We start from the raw sequence: 19,104 nt of genomic DNA on the forward strand, positions 1-19,104 counted from the left end.
ATTTAATAGCCAGACCTCGTATTGCGTACTCTGTATCATTAATATTTTATCAGAATGTATTGATGGTATCTCGTACTTTTTAACTTAGTGCGTGCAAACGTGTGATAGTTAGTACGGCTCTCCAAAAAAATTTTAAATGAAATACACTAATCTAAAAACCAATATTATATGTATTAGCATTGAGAACTTTTCACGTGTATCTGAACAAAACATTAAGTATTCAGTTTGAGGCACTACAGCCCAACTATTTAAGAAGCAGTAGGTGTCCTGACTATTGTAAGGGTACGAATGGTCCCGTTTTGTGGACACCTAGAAGACGTGATTTGATACCCTTTCACTTTTTTTTGTGAGAGCACATTGATTATTTGTTTTTGTTTCTGAAAAAATGTGTAATTTCCAGCATCTTAGAGAGATTATCAACGTAGCTTCGATTCCTCTAATGTTACAAGACACTCATCCAAGTCTATTGGCAAACAAACGCTGAAGTACTATCGAAAATTAATCGTTCTCTCTGGCTCTTATCGAACGGTGGCGATATGTTATTCCCAAAGAAACAGGCGACCATTTGCTTCGTGCGAGAACAGCTTTTGTTGAATTTGGCTAATCGGGAAAGACCCAGACAGACGATTGTTGTTTAGTGTTGGGTTTCATATGCGTAGATCATGCAACGACTCGTCGCCTGTTGTATCTCTTTCTGACAGCCAAATGTATTGAATCTATGCAAGTAGAATTCCAATAATTTCCGTTGTAATTAAAATAATTATCAACATATTTCTGAAATTCCTCGGTTTTCTCTTCACCATCCATACACTCGTATTTTGTATTTTTTATTTTAGTCACTCGCTGTTGGGTTTTTCTATTACTAATAATACTTTTATTTATTTTTTTAACTCTCTTTTTTTCATAGTTTTTCTACCGATTGTCACTTTCTAAATTATGCTCTTTTACATTGTGTATTTTCTGCAATAATCTGAGAGCACACTCTCGTAATTTCTTCTTTATATATATATATATATATATATATATATATATATATAATTATAAGGCTACAACATTGAAAAGGTAATATTCAACATTGATTAATAGGTTATATATCATTATATATATCGTTTTATATTTCTAAACTCAATCTTCATTTTTTCAAATTTATATTTAGTTCTAAGTACATATATAATCTTTATTTAACATTATTATAAGGTTCCCCACTGAAGCAGTGTTCCATATATATAACGAGTTTCTTCTACCGATGTCTTACATTACAACAAATTCCAAATCTAGTACCAACTTATAATTATTCAACTCGACAACAGAAAAATACTCTTCATTGGAAGTCTCCTAATTTCAACACCCACGGCTTACAATTCCCGAAATTATTCAAAACATCTTTCTATTCTCTCACTTATCTATGCAGAAACTTTCACCTTCAGCCTCTGAAGATGATAACTTGGTTATCGAAACGCGTCTCAGACAGTGTTATTGTGGAGAAAGTATGAATATCATCAACGGTTCCAAAAATTCCAACTGGTTTGCGGGACCTATTTATGAAAGCCAAATAATACATTTGTGATTGTAACGACTTCAACTTGATTTAAGCGTAAAAATTCGGCAAGTTTGAAAATATCAAAACTATTGCCAAGTTTCCGATTTCCCAAAGTCTTAATTTTATTTCATTGATATTTATGCGTGTTTGTTGAAGCAAGAGCTAGAAGAACACGAAAAAAAAAACAGTTCAACAGAGTCGCACCACCGATCATCATGAAAAGTGCTCTGTACGTTCGTTTCGCTGCTATGCTGGCCTGAGGAAGAAAGTAGACATGTTACTCGACGTACATCATATCGTCGCATTCGAGCATCTAGTTTGATTCGATACCTGACATGATCAGTTTTTTTTTAGAATATGGACCATCGTTAACCTTGCAGCTAATGCAGGAAATGGCAGTACTAGGAAATACAATGCAATAATATCATGTTCAGAGGTCATAGAAAAGTGACTGTGTGAAGAAATGTACATAGGAATATTAGAGTGATGATTTGGGGACGAATGCTTATGGTAACCGGTTACTTCTAGTGCTTACTCTACTTGCCAGAATATAACTATAACAATATTTAATTTCACTGATAATTTGTGGGATAGGATAGGAAGTATTCAGTCCATGTTTCACAAAATTTATTGTATTTAAATCCTGAGGATGACGATGTTTGGAGGAGGGGTCCTCAAATACATTGTTTATTTCATTGTCATAAAAAATTGTTATTATTTAATTTACAAGAATATGACATAACGTCGATAAATTATTCACTTCCGATGTTTTTTTCTTGTTCTCTATATTTTGATAGGACCCTGTTCTGTATAATCTCGAATATTTATCCTCCACCTTAGTTCTTCTTCAGAAGCTGAGCTCCTGATTTTATATAGTCTTTTTGGTGGTCTGTCTTTGGTTTCTGGTTTCCCGCTTATTCTGAATTCCTTTTTCTGACATTCTTTTGATATAATGTCTCCAACCTCATTCACATACTGAATTCCTAGCTCTTCCTTACTATCCTGACCTGTTTGTTTGTTTAATTTTCGAAAATTTTGTTAGTTTAAATTCGTCCGAAGTTCTCGTTAATGTATTTTATATATGTTTCGCTTTATACTCTTTTGTCAATTACTTAACTTCATTGAAGAATCATCGTTTGATGTTTTTCTTACCGTTGGTGTCCAATGTTCTTATTAATATGGCTTTTGCTACACGTTGTAATATATTTTCTCTAATTTTTTCTCTATGACCTGATTTCACGTTATCTTTTCATTGAGTTTTCTGTGACATAGTCTTTCCGTGATACCTTTCCTTAGTGATTTTACATTGTATTCAGCTACATAGCTTAATACCTTTTTACCTAGCACACCTACAGATCGCTATTGGTGGAGAATCCTTTCAACTACACTCAATCCTGGGAGTTTCGAAGTTTCAATTTTTTCAAAGCATCCAAAAAGTTTTGTCGTCATTTATTCCATTTTTGGCACAAAAAGTGATCGATGACATATTCGTTTCTTTGGAAAAACTTTCTTGGCTAAAATCCATTGTTTCAAGGTTATGATAGGTCTCAATTATTGTGATATATGAATCTTCCTCTTTTCTCAAGACTCAATCTTTTTTTCTGCTATTTAACCTCTTGAGAAGTAGATGTTCTGCTTAATTCCAACTCTTGGGAGGTTAGCCGGGGGTCTCCTTGAAAATATATATTTTTGCTGTTATTTATGTTCAAAGTATGTACTGTTTATTCTTAGCACGTTGTGTGTGTAGATTTAGATTGAAATTGTCATCGTCATTTTCATTTGTTATTACTCATTAAGGTTTCATTTTCTATACAAGGATTGGAGTCCCCCATTTTAAAGACTTTCTCATTCTCTGTTAAATAATTCAAAATGCACAGAAATTTATCAACCCTAGGCTTTGTTATGTTCAGTACACTCATCAGATGTATCTCATGGTTTCAAAATTTGAAAAACATGCCCATTGGGTTTAATTTCAGTTATTGCAAATATTCAATCATTTGTTGTAATCCTCTAGATTACCACTCCTTATACGACTTTATTGAGTTGTGGTATATACCTATTTATTTGTAGAATTATTATTTTGAAGCTCATTCTTATGCATCTTCTCACATCTATACAACCTAGTAATTTCGTTGATAATTACAGAACTCATTATAATTCCATCTGTCTAAGCGAAAGTGAGTTCAGATTTCTAGTTAAAATGTGCTAACCAATTAATTCATTACTTAATGTTGCTGTCCAAACATTAACTTTAAAAGAGATACCCTTTCAACAATATGAATTCTCATGATACCACTAATGTACATTATGATACTTTAACGAGTGTTAGTATAGTCCGTTTTAATATGTGAATTCTCATCACACTGAAAGTGTACATTATAACAGTACAAGAGCCCATAATGATTCTGTTGAACTATAATATTCTTGTGCAATTTTGCGGTAAATATATAGAATTTCAGGGTCATAATGATTTAAATTGTTGGATGCAATTTAAGTAATTACTTAACTATATTTCTTACAGGTGACCAAAGTGAGCATTTTCACTTATAACCATGTGTAGAATTCACCAATTATAAGATTTTCTGATGGTATCTCATCAATTATTATCATGAATTATTGTAACCTTAGTTAACACGTTGACCCCCTGCGGTTCATAGGCCCGCAACTGAACTTTTCCCACAGCCGGGAGTGGTCCTACGACGCATTTTATTCCAAGCTTTCTACACGGCCCAAGGATCCATATTCAAATGTGCTTTACAGTTTGGTACATTACCCTACACTTGATCCATTTGATTTTTTAGCATGATCTCCAACTCCATTGTAAAACAAAAATACCTTGCTCTTCATATTTTTGTTGTTTTATTCAACAGAATTCAAATAATAGTTGATGAAAAATTTTTATTTTTGCAACCTTCACGTTACTTTCATCTCATATAATATTTTTGAAACCATATCGCACATTTTTGTACATTCTTCATAAAAACATAAATTATCGTTCAAAGGATGAAAAAATAAAAAAAAAACATTTGTTTTTCTATACTGTAAGTAGGGTGTACCGAAGAGATGAGCCCTGGAAAAAGTTTTAGCGATAAACTTAGGGTCCAGAGCGGGCCTATGGATCGCACACAAAAACCTAATTTCTTCCCTCTTTTTATTTCAAATAAATTTTCCTTTCATTTTTCCTTAAAACCACAACCCATATGTGTGTATTAATACAAAAAAAATGTTTAGGTCCAGGGGAAAGTTTGGGTGGGGGATGGTCCCAGAAGAACCTGACCCAACAAAGAAAACACAAAAATTTTTGCAACAAAATATATTTATTTTTCAACGTAATCTCCTTTTAGCTCCATATACTGTTTCCAGCGATGTTTAATAGTTTCGATACCCTTTTTATAATAAAAATTGTCAAGATCCTCAAAATAGCTATTAACTGCCGTCATTACCTCTTCATTGATGAAGAATCTTTGACCACCATAACATTTTTCAAAGTCTGGAAACAGAGAATAATTCGAGGGGGCTAAACCTGGCGAAGGTAGCAATTGAAACTTGAATTCATTAACTTTGACCATTGTAATAACGGATGTGTGAGCTGGTGCATTGCCTTGTTAAAACAACACTTTCTTTTCAGCCAAATTCAATAGGTTACATAATACTGATAGTTTTTTGTTTTCCAAAATAGTCAATGAAAATTATCCCACGTGCATTATGTGTACTTTTGTACCTTGTCTGTTAGCTCGCGTAATTTCAGTCGACCATCATCTAGTATCGCTTTGTGGATTTTCTTCAATATTTCTGGAGTAGTCACCTCATTTGGTCGATAACTGCGCTGGTGGTCTTCGCAGGTCGTACGGCCTTATTTAAACACGGCTATCCAATATTTTCCTATTAATAACGATGGAGCAGTCTCACCCAGAGTAGAACCTAATTCATCTCTTATATTAACTCCACTAAGGCCTTTCAAATAAAAGTATTGTATCACAAAACGATGACCAATTCACTGAAAACCTTCACTATTGATGCCTGCCACCAACAACAACACATCTAAAGTTTCTAACATTACTGAAATTTAGGAAAAAAAATAAAACTTCAATTTTAGTCACCACATTTTGAGGGTAATATCTCGGAAAGGGGTGGGCTGAGGAAATGTTGTTATCGAGTCAAACGCGCCGCCGCTGCAGAACATTTCCAACAAATTTTGCTATATTTGTGGAGAATTTATGGTGAAATCGCAAACCAGGCCATTTTCCGAAAATATGAAAAAAGCATATTCCAAATATTTTGGTACTTTAATTGGAGACCCAGACAGGCAATGGGCCCTCCATGCGTTCTGTGTAAGTTAGCGTTTCATTGGTGCAGTGGATGAATGGAAAGGAAATGCCTTTAGCAATTCCAATGGTACTACTAACCATTTTGACGACTGCTATTTTTGTCTAACAATGATTGAAGGTTATTCTAGGAAAGGAAATCACAAATTGATATTTGAAGTGATTTTTTCTCAAAGTTTTTGTTTTTAATAGATGTGAGGCATGTTTATTAGATGCAAACTCTAAATATTGCCAATATATACGCCAAAACGTGAAATTATTTGTTTGATAAATATTAAATATATTACCAATGAATATGGTTCTATAGATGTAAAAACATTTTTTTTGGCGACCAGTCAATTATCATTATTCTTGTATAGGATTTAATCTATTGCGAATACAATATTATATTAATATATATTCAACAAAAGCTATTGTACATCTTGTAATTTCGTATGGAAATTTAATACTTGATCGGATCCTTAGAAGATTATATAACATGGGTCGGTAGTTTAGGGTAGTAGCCCTTTTTAGTGTAATAGAGTATCTGTAGGTATTATTCAGATAACAACGAAGTCCGTTCAGGTTATCCAGCAAAACTCCTAATTTATAACGTCCAGTATCCTATTACACTTCAAATTCCAATTTATTCCGAACTGACGATGAGAATTTTGTCATTACATGTGAAAAGTATCCCTCATAGTTAAAAAAATATTTGTGGTATTCATACTACTAGTATTTTAAGTAGCATTTTATTCACATAACATTAATTTCCGCAATGGGGATAACATCTATCTGAAATAATCTTGGAATCGTCCCAAATCTGAACTTGCTATTATTCCCATTTTATCCTAGTCAATTATTTGTGATTACATTATTACAGATGTTGAGCACATCTTCAATGAGGAACGCAATATGAATTTCTGTGAAAATATTTTGTTAGAACAAACATTTATAGGGAATATGAATAAAGGATTTCAGGAAGATTTCTATACATATACTAACTTGACTTTGATGAAATTGATCATTCAAATTTGTTTAATAAACTTGAGCAAATTTGAACTACTACTTTTTTCGAAAATCGATCCATAGTTTATTTCCAAAATTTTTATGAAAATCATTAATAGAGAAGTTATCACAGATGAAAGGTTGAGAAGTTTATACTAATTCCAAACTTATTTTTGACAAATAATTCAATTAAATGTCAAAATAGGATATTGAGCTTTATTATTTATCAGAGTTATAGCTGGAGAGCTAGTGAGCTTTCTAAGTAACGATCTTCCTATAAGTTTAGAAATTTGTACACTTATCATGCTTGGGGCAATAGCCATGACCTGGCAAACGTCAGCCCTGCACGTCATCAGCCCCTTCATTTTTTGAGTACAAAAACTTAATTCTATAAGCTTAAAAATTCAATAGGACGTAGTTTATTTTTTGTAAATCTCAAAAAAAATTGTTATCAAAAATCCCTCATTACAATAAGCAAAAGTATGTGGCAGGTGAATTGACTGGAGCAACATTGATAAAACAAACTTTCTCCTGTATAGTTGAAATTTGGATGTGGTTTTGAGTAAACGTCTTAGAATAAATATTTAAAATGACTGACGGTTTTGGATAGCATAAGACCTTGACAAACGAGGAGAAAACTGCTAAGGGCGTGCTATTAAGTGTGAGAACGTTTATCTAATAGGAAGGGACGTATACCTGTTATCGATGAACAATGTAAGGAGAAGAATTTTGTCAAAAATCTCTATGGAATATGGCACTAATAATTATGAAAAATTGGATAATTATTTCTGAACTGTACACAAAATTGGGACCTTCTGTATGTCAAAGCTTCGTCAAGATTTCATGCATTGACCGGTTGTGATTTTAATCTGCCTTTTTAAAAAAAAGTCAAAAAAACAAATATTGCAGAAATGTAGTGAGTGTCAGAAGGCGTTCAAAACATGGAGAAGTAGTAGAAAGGAAAAAAAAATTCCAATACTCCAGAAATTGGTATGCCAATGGTACGGTTCGAAGTGTTCAAAATTCAGTGATGCGCTTTATAAAAAGTTTCTTGCTACAGATAACACAAGTAATCCTTAAATATTCATTGGTGGGTTGCCAGGTGTAAACAGGTATATTATTATTAAATAAAAGTTTTATAAACATTGATCATGAAAATCCATGGTTGTCAGTTGCACAATGGCTGCAAACAGAGGTTGCCATGATTTTTGTGAACGACTTTCGCTCCAGGTGAGTGGAAGAGCAAGAGATAAGATGCACGCATTGTTACGTGCGATGAATAATAACAAAGCATGGCAGCTGTGACACTTATACAGTTTATGTGCAGTTTAGGCATTTCGTAGCTCCATTTCATTATGCCCAAAAACTTATGTTTAATAAATAATAAGTGAAAAAATAATAAAACTTAATTAACCAACTTCATACCATTGATAACAGCACGTAACAATGCGTGCATCTTCTCTCTTGCGCTTCCACTCACCTGGAGCGAGAGTCGTTCAAAAAAATCATGGCAACCTCTGTTTGCAGCCATTGTGCAACTGACAACCATCGATTTTCATGTTCAATGTACATAAAACTTCAATTTTGCATAAAATTAAAAAAAAAACGGTGAATGCTACCATATTGTTAACAAATGGGCATAAGCCGCCCCTGGCCTTCAGATAGTAGTGTACAATCGTCCATTTCTTCAAACACAGTGCATGGACATATGTACTCATCCATTGAAAATTCATAAAGCTTGAATGTATAATTTAGAAAATATACTTAAATATATTTTCTGATTTTGTAACTTTGAAGGCCTATAACTATGGAATGAGGAATCGTATGTGAAATGATTTCTTGAGCCACAGCATTATTTTCACGTCATCTACTCACTCCGGAATGTTTTGCATCATGCCTAGGAATATGTAGGTATATCTAGGTATACGAATGTATTTCATTTGATGCTTATAATTTAGGGAAATCAAATTCAAATTCCGCTTAACTGAAACAGTATAATTGTTATGAAATAATTTTTATGAATTTATTGTAATATTGATATATTTGTGAATACTGTTTCTGGGTTCGTCTCGTTTGTATTCCTTTTTCTAAAAAATGGAAGATGTGAAATTTTTCTGTGACAGTAGCTGTCACCTTGAACGACATGTAGTAGAAATTTTTACCAAATATTGAATATCTAATAAACTTGATACAGCGAGGAAAATTCAAAGTTCTCCTGGTAGATTTTTATAAGGAAAAACGTCCATTCATTATACCTATCAAAAATTCCAACACGTATTATGCTTTCTGAAACCCGTGGCAGGTACAAAGTTAGTAATAATGGAAACGAAGTCAGATGTGTTAAAACATAGAACGAAATGTTTATTAATACAAATGACAAATGTCAATAATAATAATAATAAACAAGTACAACCAAATTGATTCCAAAACATTCCCTTATTCCACTAGTGGCTAGAATTAATTAATTGGGAAACAATATTCAAAAATATATATGAGAAAATGATGAATCACTAAATTCAGTTGTTTCACTTTGAAATCAGATATTCATCTGAAGAATAATCATTGAATCAATTTTTATTGTCAATAGTTTGGTTTTTTGAATCAATAACATATTAGTTACCTAGATTGTCAATAGAAGGATTTTCAAATTATAAAGTAATTCAGAAATAACTTTGATGACAACACAAAATCTTTGTTTTTTCAGAATATTGTATTGCAAGAGTTAACAATATTATACTATCAAAATAATGAGAGTATTTATGTCACAAATATGTTGGTAAATAATGAGCTTTTAGAAAGTAGTCAAGCTATGAGTGTGACATATAGTCTTTGTGACAACAACGCTTCTCAATTTTCCAATAATGCAACTATACATTGGAAAGTCTAGAATAGATAGATAGTTTCCCATCAAATAATATAGAAGAAAATAAATCCGAAACAACATTTGGTAACAATGATATGTTCACTGTAACAAATGTTTTTAACCTTCCATTAGTCGCGCGTGTATCTACGAGATACATGGCTAACTTTTTGCTAAATATTTATTTATATAATAGCTCTAGAAAATGGAGATTTGCAGTAGTTCTCGGCAGATGTATCTCGAAGCCTTTCCTAGAAGTACAATCGGCTGATTTCACTTTTACAACCCCTGGCCACCTTAAACCCGTTCGACCGCCGGATTTGTATCTGCTAGATACAGCGCGAACAAAAGCGGCAGTTTATACTCAGATTTAGTTGGGATAAGTTCTCGTTCATTTCGACGTTTTGTGATTATTCAAACGCAAGTTTTTAAGTGTTTATTTGTGTATTTGGATATACAAAAAATGAAACGTTAGTTTAATATGTCCCGAAAAAAAGGAAAAACCGTAGTCCTTATTTCCAGTTTGCATGTGGCGTTGAACGAAGTGGAAGAAGATGTTTCAAAAAAGCCAGAAATAATATCATTTTATAACAACACAAAATCCGGCGCTGATGTGGTCGACAAGCTTTGCGCTACTTATAATGTTGCTAGATCAACTAAGAGGTGACCTATGGTAATTTTTTACCATTTACTGAACGTAGCTGGAATCAACTCGCGGGTGATATTTCTTGGAAACAAAAATTCGTTTGTCACAAGAAGAGAATATTTGAAAAAATTAGGACTAGCCGTTCTAATAAAAAGTCTTCCACGATAAACCAAAGATTTGCTCAAAAATTACAAAACCTTGGAAGCACAACAAGGAGTTCAAGAGGCAACACCTGGACCAAGTAAAAGAAAGCGAACGATGCTATGTAGAAAATAAGAAAACGTCAATGTCTGCATATTGTTGTTAAAAATGTGGAAATCATTTATGTATAAAACTTCATACAAATATGATTTGTAATAAATGTTATAATAAAGAAATTGAAGAGAGTGATTACTCCGATTAATTTTATAAGTTTGTAAAATATTTTGAATCAATAATGTAACTTTAAACCTAGTTCTGTCGATAACCTAATTAAAATTTTACACATTTTACGTATAAAATAATTATTTTTTTTTACTTGCAAAAATGTTAAATTAAAAGTGGAGAAAAGAAGTATTCATATAAAATTTGCTGTATTAATATATTAAAAATAATAATAACAAAAAAAAATTACTTGATATATGTATCTGCTAGATACAACGCGACCAAATACGTTAGAAATACCCGCGCGCCTAATGGAAGGTTAAGAAGAGATTTGGAACTTCTCATACTTCACTGGATTTAAATCGCAACGCAGTACTGATTAGAAATCAAATTGTAACATGCCAATCGGCTACGGCTACGTTTTTCACAAACTAATTAACGAAAAATTGTTAATTGATAATTGTTGCGCAGTAGTCAATTTTGTTTAATAAGCTCTGGAAATTTAAAAAAATCCACTCCCCACAAAATTCAAGTGTTTAATAGAAAAACAGTGTCGAGTTGGTACCGGTCTTCATTACACTTACATACTTCTTCTTTATATTAGTTAGTAAGATTTCTTTTGAAAATTGTTTGAAGCTACTTTTTTGTAAAGTTCTTATGGTGAAAAAAACGTATTTTCTATTGGAGCACAAAACAAATAGAATGCATTAGATTTCTGTCTGGTTATACAGAGTGAGTTTTATATATGGAACGCCTCCATTACCTCGGAAACGGCTTGTACGATTCTTAAAAATTTTTGTGTAAAAGAAGCTTGTGATACGGCCGGTATTATGATGGTATTCACATTGTTGTCAGATCTTTCCTTTTTCTAGAAAAATAAAGAACTTTGTTACTTCGAAATCTTCAATAAATACTTATTTTTCTACAAATGTGGATCCCCTTCTATGATACAAACGCTTACAGATTTGTCTTCAGTTGTTGTGGGTTTTCTGCGCCATAACTTGGATAAATATTTTACTGCACCAGTTTCGTTGAACTATTTACTAACTTACTGAAACTAGACCTTGTTACGAGATTTATATTAGTACATAAACTATCAAAGATTATTCAAATTAAACCAGTTTCTTCAATCTTAGCCATCTAAATGTACAATATTCATTGTAACTTTGGTGGAGATATTGTAAATGTAACTACTAAAATATGGCATTTACGATTTCCAATAACATAAAATGTATAGGGTGATCTATTTGAAATAACAAAGTTCATTATTTTTCCGGAAAAAGGAAAGATCTGACAACTATGTAGATAGCACCGTTGCGCACAAAAATTCATAAAAATCGTACAAAACGTTTCCGAGATAATTGAGGCGTTCCATATATAAAACTCACTCTGCATATAAGCCTATTTTCATTCAGATCTATGTTACCTAAGTTCCTGATGATAATAATTTTTCGACCTAACCGCAACAGAGCCGATCTGGATATTACAAAATTCTCTTTATAAATCAATAACTCAGCTATTTCAGATATATTTAATTATAGGATTTTAATATTCAAATTCCTGATTCCTGAAAGATTGAAAATGTTGCATATTAATCTCCAATTACTAACTACTAATGTGAAAGCACGCGATTAACAAGTTTTGAAAGTGAAAAACTTAAACACTTCACGCTAACAACCACCAACAAATACAAAGTCCCAAAACAATTAGCTAAAAGACATTCAAGTCAACCGATGACGACATGAAGAATTAAACGCTTTGTTCTTAGTAACTTAAAGGATTTTCAACTTGTAATTTTCTCTTTTCAGCTATTCGTGATCATTTAGTGTGAAAAGTGTCTACTCAAATTGGAATCTTTCATTATTAAGTCTCCATTCGCGACCAAAGTGCAATAATCTAATAATACATTTTAAAGCATTTACAGAGTGAAAAATATAGTTTTTGTCTATGACTAATTGACCTTTTCACTATGATTTTCATAAAATCTAGTCAAGATCTGGTGATGACACAAGTAAGAAGTGATAATAGAGTTTAACTGTGCGAAAGGGCGTCTATAATATATAATTTCATTTCTTATCAAAACTTATCAATAAGCTTTGTTGAAAAATTTATTATTTGATATTATTTTTGTTGGAGAAGTTTCGAAACTCTCTGAAACTTGTAAACATATGGATTAATTTGATTAGAAATAATTGCAGAAATAATACATTTTTAATATTCCATAATTTTCCGTGATATGCACATATTTATCTTCCCGTTATTTGGCAATGAAATTTATTATTCTTATGTACGTTTTGTTCTGAATTAATTTTTTGTACTCCTTTCAAAAAAACATATTTAATTTTCGATATTAATGCCTCAACAAATATTGAAGGTAGAGAAATATTTAAACTCATTATCTAGAAGATATGTCCGGAATAGTGGTTATAACGTTACGTCCAACATTGTCCAAAATACTGAACCGTTTATTCAATATTTACATATCAGTTGTAAATAAGTTCCTCAATGTCCTTGAAGTAGCAGAAACTGTTTCAGTGAACATTTGGAGAAGAATGATGATGAACGTACTTGATCAATATTTATTATAACTACTCTAGAAATATATCGGAGCCTTTGAGTTAGCGACATATTCCAACCAAATGGGTACGCGGCTTGCAGTATTTTAGTTCTTAGTCTCCAAACATAACTCAAGTGAATTGTACTTGAGTAAATTATTATACAATTGGAATGTGCAGACAGTGCAAAAAATCGATTCTATTCGTGAAAAATTTCGTAGAGAATGAAATAGTTATTTATGCAACAAGTGAATGAAGTAATACTTATTTTCACGAGTAGGACGGTTTGATCGCAAGAGATGAAGGCGAGTTTTATATAATTTTTTTTCGCATCCATAGACTTGAAATATTCGACAAAGATTTTATCAATTTTTATTTTGCAATAGTAATATTAGAAGTACGACTGTGAGCATTATTAATTTGAAGTGAAGAAGAAATTATATTACTATTGGTATTTGAATTGGTAATATTTTACGAGTTCAGATAAATAACATCGGCTATACTTGTTTTAGTACTTATTGGATTGTTGGTAGGATCGTGAATATTTACAAAGTTGCTTGGAGTCGAACCAATTGCTCCCTTTAAAATTTTCACTACAGAATCCATTTTGTTCTTTATTGAGTCGTCTACGTAACCCTCCGCAACTGTGTTGAATTTCCACCGAACGTACTTCTTCAGTTGAATTATATAATCACCGGAATCCACTAATAGAGACGCCGAAGAGCGTCGAAATGTATGCCCAGTGTAATTTTTTGAAAATGTATTGATACCTACAACTTGGACTTATTTTTACATTTCTATACATTAAAAAGAAATTATATGTACTGACATTTGTGGGTGGTTGGTTTTTATATTTTTTATAATATAAATATAATAAAACACTGTTCCCTGGATTTCTCAGAGAGAAGATTCATAGTCCCTGCAGTTTTCGATTCAACAACAACTTTCTTCACTATCACTCCCCATCACTAATAATGATAATAATATCAAGAAATAGAAGTGTGACAGTTTATCGAAGAAACGAATAGACATGAGAAAGAAAGCATTCACAGTCCACTATTTTGATAGAACAGTTTTATAATTACGTTAAAAATGACACGATACGGTACTTTTTGACCAATTCAGAAATTACATTCTTCATGAATGGAAATAAATGAAAAAAAAAATGAATATTATAACAGACGTAGAAAAATTGTATTTATCATCAGTTACCGAAAGTGTCGTTAGAAACTAAAAATGATACATTTTAGAACCCTCTGCTGAGTTAGCAATGAAAATTAAAACGACAATTTTCCCTCCAGCTACTCGTAAAAGACTTTGAAACTATTCTCAAATAACGTCAAGCTAAAAAGAAGACAAAACAAAGGAAAGCTCTGTATAAGTTGGGTTCAAAACACCAACGTTCCACTACAGAAGATTGGTTTATATACATGGTGTTTCCACATTCGACCGACAACGCTCTATCACAGAGAGATCTCAATAAATGATTCATGTTGATAAAGTTATACAAACCCTTACGAGGCCTAGTTATATAGGGCGTTCATAATTTTGAATCAAAACCATTTCCCATAAATAAAGAACGCCCCTAAATTTTTTTTCAAATTTGGTTACGACCAATATGCTCCTTGATAAAGTAATATTTTGACATAAAAAGACTGTGCGCAGTCAGAGTTAGTTGTAACTCTTATCCCCCTATTTTGCCACTTGAGCAATTTTTTTTTCAATTCCTCTTCAAATTGCCTGATTAATTTTAGTTTAAAAATGAATAACCTTTTACGGAGCTAAAAAGAACAGTGTTGTAGAAATTTGACTCTAAACAAAAGTCTGCTAGCACGTAAATAATTTACGAATGAATTAATTATTCATTTAATTCCGAATAATTATCAACCGTAAGCAGTTCAAAACAATAAAATTCATTCATAATCTCAATTGTTGAAACTGTTATCCGCTTACTTCAATACACTTATTACATCGTTTTGTCATTTAAAAACGTGTCTGGATGGGATTGAATTATTTCTACCGCAGCTTGAATTCTAACTATTAGATCTTGTTCAGATTCGTTAATTGTTTCGAACACTGAGGACTTCATAAAGCCGTTAAATATTAGACAACACAGATGTTTAAGAGAAAAGTCGATTGAACGGGGTGGACTTAAATCCCATCGATTTTTTTATATAGGGCTTTATGAAGTCCTTATTTTACGAAACAATTATCGAATTTGAACAAGATCTGATAGCTAGAATTCAAGCTGCAGCAGAAATCATTCAATCCCTCCCAGATTTATTTTGAAATACACGTTTTTCAATGACAATACGGTGTATTAAGTGTATTGAAGTAAGCGGACAACAGTTTGAAAAATTGAGTGATAAGAGAGAGAGATAAAAATTATGAATAATTTTTATTTGTTTTGAACTATTTTCGCTTTATCATTATTTGGAATTAAATGAATTATTAATTAATTTGTAAATTACTTATGTGCTTGTAGACTTCTGTTTAGAGGCAAATTTCTACAACACCGTTAATTTCAGCTCCATAGAAGGTTATTAGTTTTTTAACTAAAAATACTCAAGCAATTCAAAACAAAATTACAAAAATAATTTTGTCCAGAGGCTTAAAAAATAGGGGGATAAAAGTGAAAACTGACTCTAACAGCGCGCCACTTGTTGAATTTTTCCAGTTTGTTTGTGCCACAATATTAATTTATTAAGGAGCATATTGGTCGCCACCAAATTTAAAAAAAAACTAGAATCTTTCTTGATTATGGTAAATTTTTGATTTTGTTCTAAGCTTTTGAACACCCTATATTTCAGTAACTAAGCCCCGTAAGTATTCGTATTCCTATATCGGAATGAATCATTTATTGAGATCTCTCTCTGGTAGAGCGTTGTCGAATATAGAATAATATCAATAGTCCTGAAGTTAATTTCTCATTATTTTAGGTTTTTAGTAAAGCTGGTTTAATCTGTTCTTGCAATATGTAAGCGCACAATTTAATATAAAATGATTTGGATCAGTTCTTTTTCACGGGTTGGAGAGTTGGACCCTAAAAAACATCAACAAATTAGAGGCATTCGAAATGTGGGTATATCGTAGAATCCTCAAAATACCATGGACTGCCAAAGTGAGGAATGAGGATATTCTCAGGCGTATCAATAAAGACTCTTTAACATCGTGAAGAAACGAAAGATTGCATACCTACATATGCATGCCATATAATGCGAGGCCATAAATATCAATTCCGTCAGCTGATAGTCGAGGGCAAGATTGAAGGTAAGAGAGGATTGGGACGGAAGAGGATGTCATGGCTGCGGAACGTGAGGCAGTGGATGGGTATACAAGATATTCAGACATTGATCCATACCGCTAGAGATAGAGAAGCCATGAAAAATGTGGTCGCAAACATCCATTTATGGATATGCATTATAAGGAGAAGAAGATTTGGAGCTGTAAGGCTGATTCTACGGTTGGTTAATTGTTATTTTATCACTTTTCGGTGATAAGAATGTGTATAATATTAAATTTCAGTAAAATAACATCACACCAAGATTCCGGAAAAAAAAAATAATCTTCTGAACTATTTTTTCCAGTCTATGGACCAGAATTCTGAAGAATATTTATACGTTTAATACAAGTGTATTTTCAGTCGCCACACAATCAATGATACAAAAGAGTTGAAACGCTGTCTGTACCGTAAATGGAATGCAATTACTTCTGAAAGTTGCAAAAATCTCTTAATATTTGTACAAAAAAAGTTTCACCACAATTAAATGTGCATGTACCAATTACCTATCGATTTTCATTTGATAAAAATTATTTGAATCTATATTTCATTACATGATGCTTAAAAAATTTTTATGGAAAAAAAATTGTTTATAATTGAATGGAAATAAAAATTATTCCTACTCATATTTTGCTTCAGGTATTTGACTACACACAGTTTTACTTGGATCTGTCTGCGGCTAACACCAATGAAAACAGGATAGCAGAATGGGCTGTCGAATATAATTTTAGTACGTACTATTCCATTAACGAAATTAATGCTGGTAGTCTTCATGCACTTGCCGACAAATTTACTCAAGACAATCCTTTTGGGAATTCTGTCTTTAACAAGTAAGTAATAATATCTATTCAATTCAATTCGTATATTCAAATAATATGAAATTGACTCAATCTTTATGAATATCATAAATATTTATATTCAAAATTCTTTCTCCCACAATCACTTGATGAAGATGACTTCTTTGGCTGTCATTGGCAAGGATGATTTTTCTCACTGTGGGATGAATTGTTTGTTTTTCGAACCTGTATGCGGGTCTAAAGCATCTTGCCTTCTCCCGGTTAGATTCCACGTAAATTCGTCAAAATAAGTTTTTTTCCCACTAAGCTAAGAACGAATCGAAGTATTGAAAACACGTGACGAGTCTGAAGTTTTTATCTATCAATTGAAAATAGCTGAATTGTCTTAAAATAAAGGATTCTAGTGATAGTGAATAAATAGGATAACGAATAAAGAGTAATTTGGAAAAAAAAATCAACTACGGGTGATCTAACACCTGTCTGATCGAAAGCGCAGTCTAAGAGAAGATATGATGAATTTATATCGTAGAAAAATTCCATGAGAAAACCACGAAAGATATATAGGGTATCCTAAAGTATCCTAGATCATCCTACTTTTCTCCCATAATAAGGATATACTATTAACGATTTGCGCGATAAAAGTAAATAGGGTTGACAAAAATTATGAAGAGCTGGATAGTGACATCTCGAGTTCAATTCTTGAGATCTAAGCATCACACAACTAAACTACTTGTAAAATGATGTGGTGAGTAGAAGTTCTCAGAAAAGTATTTGTTGTCCATATATCCTCGATGCTAAAAACTACAAACTACAAAAAGTGGTATTTTAGAATTCAGTTCATAAAATTGAATGTTTTTAAAGGAAACAAAAGATCAGATTCACATAAACCGACAGAGTCAAATACGTGTTCAAAAAGCAGAATGGAAGATTTTTAAGCAAAATGGTAAATGCTAGATGCTGATTACCACTGTCAATGAATTAGTCCAAAAGAGAGACTTTCTATTATAGATCTATCTAACTATTGGCATTGCTGGTGACTGTGGTGGATCGGTAAAATATTTAAAACGAAGTATCTCAATTATTCCAGATTCCAAGCTTTCCCATTTCCACTTTTATGAATGATATACATGATTTTATGGATTATCTAATTTTTTTTTGAAAGATACGTTGCTTTGAGATCTAGAAATTAGAAGCAACGTTACAATTTTTCTCACAATATTCCGAAAAGAAAGTGATGTGATAAAATGGTGGGAATTAACATTATTTTTGGAATGCCGAACAAAATTTCGAAATATCTATACCTACCAGATATCTATACACAGTACATTACTTCTGCCAATGATTGTATACTTAAATGGTGGAAGTGGAGGTGATATCATACAGTTGAGGAGCACAAAGTTTGGAAGAGCTCCACAATTGTCTAAAGTTATGTAAATGATACACTTAAGAATTTATTCTTGAAGAAAAGTTTTCTAAAATAGACACTGTTATTAATATAAAATTCTCTCATCTTCCCACTCATATAATTTGTGTGAAAACTATGAAACAGATGACAAAAAAATAATTCAAGGAGGGAAGAAATTGTACGTGCCATTTTTAGACTCAAAAATAACTTTTAGAGACTACTTTGAAAAAAAAATATAGATTATACTCGTCGAAAGAGGAGTTGACTTGCTTTCATCTCTTTTTTGTGTTCTTCTCAACATATTCCATTTTTCTATGAAATCGCATGATGCGGATATATAGTAAGG

General features: G+C 32.1%; 1 protein-coding gene across 1 annotated transcript in view; it reads left to right on the forward strand.

The window, feature by feature from the left end:
- The window catches only part of LOC130448904 (acid sphingomyelinase-like phosphodiesterase 3a), a 330,919-nt gene that overhangs the window by 307,086 nt on the left and 4,729 nt on the right, over positions 1–19,104 (forward strand). The window contains exon 8 of the mRNA XM_056786494.1: positions 17,196–17,386. Coding sequence (XP_056642472.1) covers positions 17,196–17,386 — 191 coding nt within the window. The remainder of the gene's footprint in view (positions 1–17,195; positions 17,387–19,104) is intronic.

This window comes from Diorhabda sublineata, chromosome 9 (assembly GCF_026230105.1).
Source record: "Diorhabda sublineata isolate icDioSubl1.1 chromosome 9, icDioSubl1.1, whole genome shotgun sequence".
Lineage (NCBI taxonomy): Eukaryota > Metazoa > Arthropoda > Insecta > Coleoptera > Chrysomelidae > Diorhabda > Diorhabda sublineata.